The sequence below is a fragment of the Gracilinanus agilis genome, unplaced genomic scaffold, assembly GCF_016433145.1.
Source record: "Gracilinanus agilis isolate LMUSP501 unplaced genomic scaffold, AgileGrace unplaced_scaffold17165, whole genome shotgun sequence".
NCBI lineage: Eukaryota > Metazoa > Chordata > Mammalia > Didelphimorphia > Didelphidae > Gracilinanus > Gracilinanus agilis.
This window is the reverse complement of record NW_025348213.1, coordinates 9,483-14,300: the sequence shown is the minus strand read 5'-3', so window position 1 is coordinate 14,300 and position 4,818 is coordinate 9,483. Positions and strand designations below refer to the sequence as shown.

At 59.8% G+C, this 4,818-nt stretch overlaps 1 protein-coding gene across 4 annotated transcripts in view; it reads left to right on the top strand.

Annotated features, from left to right (window-relative positions):
• The first annotated feature begins 282 nt into the window (after positions 1–282).
• LOC123254188 (RNA-binding protein 10-like) overlaps positions 283–4,818 on the top strand; it is a 4,995-nt gene continuing 459 nt past the window's right edge. The window contains exons 1-16 of one of the 4 annotated variants that reach the window (XM_044683244.1): positions 296–802; positions 899–1,075; positions 1,170–1,330; positions 1,416–1,513; positions 1,599–1,686; positions 2,302–2,491; positions 2,582–2,739; positions 2,850–2,967; positions 3,090–3,181; positions 3,265–3,429; positions 3,588–3,737; positions 3,829–3,894; positions 3,989–4,174; positions 4,276–4,350; positions 4,435–4,559; positions 4,665–4,794. In XM_044683244.1, coding sequence (XP_044539179.1) covers positions 499–802; positions 899–1,075; positions 1,170–1,330; positions 1,416–1,513; positions 1,599–1,686; positions 2,302–2,491; positions 2,582–2,739; positions 2,850–2,967; positions 3,090–3,181; positions 3,265–3,429; positions 3,588–3,737; positions 3,829–3,894; positions 3,989–4,174; positions 4,276–4,350; positions 4,435–4,559; positions 4,665–4,794 — 2,283 coding nt within the window. In that variant the 5' untranslated portion in view covers positions 296–498. Of the gene's footprint in view, positions 803–898; positions 1,076–1,169; positions 1,331–1,415; positions 1,514–1,598; positions 1,687–2,301; positions 2,492–2,581; positions 2,740–2,843; positions 2,968–3,089; positions 3,182–3,264; positions 3,430–3,587; positions 3,738–3,828; positions 3,895–3,988; positions 4,175–4,275; positions 4,351–4,434; positions 4,560–4,664; positions 4,795–4,818 lie in introns of all 4 variants that reach the window. The other 3 variants (XM_044683243.1, XM_044683245.1, XM_044683246.1) reach the window with 3 other exon arrangements.

Sequence of the window (4,818 nt, the reverse complement as noted above, 5' to 3'; positions counted from 1 at the left end):
CTCCCTCCCTCCCTCCCTCCTTCCTTCCTTCCTTTGTCTGACCAACACCTCTGAGGCCGGCTCCATTATTCCAATGGGGGGCATAGTCTAGGCTAGGGGCCCAGGAGGCTTCTGCTTTTGAGACTTCCTAGCTCTGGGATCCTGGGCAAAGGACTTGCTTTCTCTGAGCTCATTCCCTTCTTGGTAAAATGCACTGATGATACCATTGGCCTGTAGGGATGAGAGCAGCCAAAGAAATGCAAAAGCGGGGTGTGTGTGTGTGTGGCAGGTGACCTGACCCATGGCTGCCCTCGGCAGGGCACAATAGATGGAAGGGAGACCAGAGAGCCCCTGGGGACTGTCCTTGGGGAAGGGAGCCAGAGGAGGACTGGTAGGGTGGGAGGAAGCGTTGCTGCCACAGTCACCCGGGGGAGGGAGATAACAGAACAGCCAAGGTCCAGAGATGAGCCAGAGGATGGGCCATGGGAAAGCTAGGAGAGGCCTTGAACCCAGCCAGAGATGCGTCAGGCTGCCGCCACCACCTTACAAGCCGAAGGACATCTTCAGCCTAGGCTGTTCTCCTCAGAGGGAGGACAGGAGGGGCATGGGATGGGATGCCAGTTTGCACAGACTGGAGCAGGAGCAAGAGGGGAGAAGGTGCTGAGGATGAGCAGTGAGACCTCGGGTGTAGGGGCCCAACCAGAGGGCACCTTTCCCTGGCCATTTCCACCATGCCTGGCCTGGCCTCTGTCTCCCTTGCAGTGCGGAGTCCAGAACTTCAAACGTCGGGAGAAATGTTTTAAGTGTGGTGTACCCAAGTCAGGTGAGCGGGGCCCTGGGAAGGCAGCTTGGGGTTTAGGGGCTTGGCTTCTCTTGGTGGCCTCAGAGTCCATGGGCTTCTTCCCTTGTCTTCTTCCAGAGGCTGAGCAGAAGCTGCCGCTGGGTGCACGGCTGGATCCACAGATGATGCCTCTGGGCGGCCGGGAGCTGAGCCAGGGCCTGCTTCCCCTCCCCCAGCCCTACCCAGCCCAGGGGCTCTTGGCCCCCCAGGCTCTGTCCCAGGGCTCTGAGCCCACTTCGGAAAATGCCAACGACAGTGAGTCCTGTCTGGGCCCCAAAGGGGTCAGGGTGGAGGGGTTCAGCCACAGCCAGGCTCCACCATGACGCCCTTCTTTTTTTTCATCTTGAAGCCATCATTCTACGAAACCTGAACCCCCATAGCACTATGGACTCCATCCTGGGAGCCCTGGCCCCGTACGCTGTGCTGTCCTCCTCCAACGTCCGGGTCATCAAGGATAAGCAGACACAACTGAATCGAGGCTTCGCCTTCATTCAGCTCTCCACCATCGTGGTGAGGGCGGCAGAGGGGGGCTGACAGGAAGGGGGTGGCAGAGCCTGGCCCTCACCTGAGGCCTGACCCTGACTTCTCTCCACAGGAGGCTGCTCAGTTACTTCAGATCCTCCAGGCCCTCCACCCCCCTCTCACCATTGATGGCAAGACCATCAATGTGGAGTTTGCCAAGGGCTCTAAGAGGTGAGAGCATCCCCCTGCCTGCCCCTGCCCTGTGCCCCCTCCGTCCTCCTGGGCCTCTGTGACACACCTCCCATCCCTCCCCCAGGGACATGGCCTCCAGTGATGGCAGCCGCATTAATGCCGCTTCCGTTGCCAGCACGGCAATTGCTGCTGCCCAGTGGGCCATCTCACAGGTACTTTGGACCCTTCAGAGCCTCAGGGATGCCTCCTTGCCTCACGTCCTTGGGAATTCCAGAGGCTACTTAGCTGGGTACATGAGGCAGGCAAGCGGGGGTAGGGTGGGGGGTGGGGTGGCGGGGTGTAGATTGGGGATCTTAGAACCTGAGTTTGTTTGTTTATTTTTAACCCCTCGCCTTCTGCCTTAGAATCAATACTGTGTATCAGTTCCAAGGCAGAAGAGCGGTAAGGGGTAGGCAATGGGGGGTGACTTGCCCAGGATCACACGGCTAGGAAGTGTCTGAGGCCAGATTTGAACCCAGGACCTACCATCTCCATCCACTGAGCCACCCAGCTGCCCTCTTAGGACCTGAGTTTAAATCCTTCCCCCTACCTACCTCTCACTGGCTTGGGTGACCTTGGCTAAAGCACTTCTCCCTCTAGAGAAGTGGGAGGTGGCCTTCCTGCCCTGGCACTGGGGCTCTAATCTTCGCCTCCTCCTGCCACTGTACAGTCTTGGGTTGAGAGAGGCCCAGGGCTCTGGCAGACACCTGGGTGAGACACATTACTGGAGGCCCAGGTTCTGGTGCCACCCCTCCCCTCACCTAATTGTCCTTCACCCCATCCTCTAGGCATCCCAGGGCGGGGAGGGGAGCTGGGCAGCACCCGAGGAGCCAGCAGCAGACTACAACTACTACCACCAAGATGAGACCTATTGTGGCCCCAGCACTGAGGCCACACTCTATGGCCACAGCAGCTACCTGAAAGGTGCCACCAAAGCATTGGGTGTGGCTAGCAGTAAGGGAGACCCTGCTGCAGCAGGTGAGGGCCTTGAAGAAGTGCCATCAGAGCGGGCACGGTAGGGTGGGGAGCAAAACCCAGCTCTAACCTGGTGGAACTACCCCTTGCCAGGCACCGAAGCCGCCTTGGTGGAACCCTGTGTACCTGGTGTTGAAGCTGTGCCCCTGATCCAGGCCTTTCCCCGTGCCCAAGCCAGCACCATGCCCAACGTCTATCAGCAGCCAGGGCCCGAGGCAGCCAGTGCCCAGGGCATGGTGCCTAACACCCAGGTATGCCATTATGGAAAGAAAGCAGCTGGAGGGAAAGGTGGGGCATCTCCCCTATAGGCACAGAGGGGTAGCCATCCTGCCCTACCTTCCCATCTCCCCCCCAGGCCCAGCCCTACACCATCGTGTCCCCTGCCGTGTTGAAGGCTGAGCTCCTCAGCCCAGCTCAGCCCAGTTCTGCACCCCCACCCACTACCAGTCCAGCTGCCCAGGACTCCTACGGCCAGTACCGTGAGTACCTGCTGGGATTGGGTTTGGATTTCCTCTGGACTTTCTCCTTTCTCCTCCTCTCCCCGGGCCTCAACTCTCTAAGGAAAGCAGCCTGGCACGTTCCTTTCTTCTCTGTCCCGCAGCCATCCCGGACGTCTCCACCTACCAATACGATGAGACATCGGGCTACTACTATGACCCCCAGACGGGACTTTACTATGACCCAAACTCTCAGGTGAATACTGGGAAAGAAAGGGTGAGGGTGAGCCTGTGGCCTGGGGAGCTCACATCGCCCTGACTTTTCTTCTTTGGCGTCAGTATTATTACAACTCCCAGAGTCAGCAGTACCTTTACTGGGATGGGGAGCGGCGCACATATGTCCCTGCGCTGGAACAGGTAACTGATGGGCACAAGGAGACAGGAGGCACCTTGAAGGAGGGCAAAGAGAAGAAGGAAAAGCACAAGACCAAGACCGCCCAGCAGGTATGAGCAGGAGGAGGCCCTCCATTGCTGCTGGTGGGCGGGCAGGAAGACGGAAAGAAGGCCAGAGATCTGAACAGCCAATTCAGGCTGAGTCCTGCCAGGCGGGTGGGCTCCAGAGCCTGACGGGGGCCACTCTTCCTCCCCGACTCCCTGTGCAGATAGCCAAGGATATGGAACGCTGGGCCCGAAGCCTCAACAAGCAGAAAGAAAACTTCAAAAACAGCTTCCAGCCCATCAGCTCTCTGCGGGAGGATGAGCGGCGGGAGTCGGCCACAGCTGATGCTGGCTATGCCATCTTGGAGAAGAAGGTGCTCTTCCTCCCCTTTCCCAGCCCCCTTTGCAGCACCCCTCAGTTCCCAGGCCTACCGTGACCCTCATCTGTCCCGTTCCCTCTCACAGGGGACGCTGGCCGAGAGACAACATACCACCATGGAGCTTCCGAAGTTGACGAGCGATGACCGCCTGGTGAGGAGGTCCCCGGGTGGGATGGGGCCAGCCACTGGCATTCTCCCCTTTGGGCCCCATCAGTGGTGCTGAGCCACTCCCTCTGCCTTTGCAGAGTCCACCCCGGGGGCTGGTGGCTGCCTATAGTGGTGAGAGTGACAGTGAGGAGGAGCCCGAGCGGAACGCAGAGCGAGAGGAGAGACTCACAGACTGGCAGAAGCTGGCGTGTCTCCTCTGCCGACGCCAGTTCCCCAGTAAGGAGGCCCTGATCCGCCACCAGCAGCTTTCTGGGTTACACAAGGTATGGGCATCTGGAGAGCCTGGGGAGAGGCCAAGGCGGCTGGAGGGGGATGAGTGGGGTGGGCCCAGGGCACTGGGTTCATCCCGTTCCCCTCTCCCCAGCAAAACCTGGAGATTCATCGCCGGGCTCACTTGTCTGAGAATGAGCTAGAGGCCCTGGAGAAGAGTGACATGGAGGTGAGACCTCTGCTGGCTGCCTTGCCATCTTCTCTCCCTGCTCCCATCTCTGCCCTGCCCCCGCCCCCGCCCCCGCCCTGACAGGGGCTTTTCCCTCTGCCTCAGATGAAGTATAGGGACCGGGCAGCAGAGCGTCGAGAGAAGTATGGCATTCCTGAGCCCCCTGAGCCCAAGAAGAGGAAATCTGGGGCTGTGGTTGCTGCCACTGTGTGAGTGCCCTGTGGAGGGCCAGGCATGGCCCGGGGAGGGGGACGAGGGAAGCTCAAGCTCGTTGGAGCCTGCTCATCCTCCCCCTCCTTTCCTCTTTCTCGCAGGGACTTTGAGCAGCCTACCCGAGATGGGCTGGGCAGTGACAACATTGGCAGCCGTATGCTGCAGGCCATGGGTTGGAAGGAGGGCAGCGGGCTAGGTCGCAAGAAGCAAGGCATTATCACTCCCATTGAGGTGCGCCTGCGCCCCACCACCACC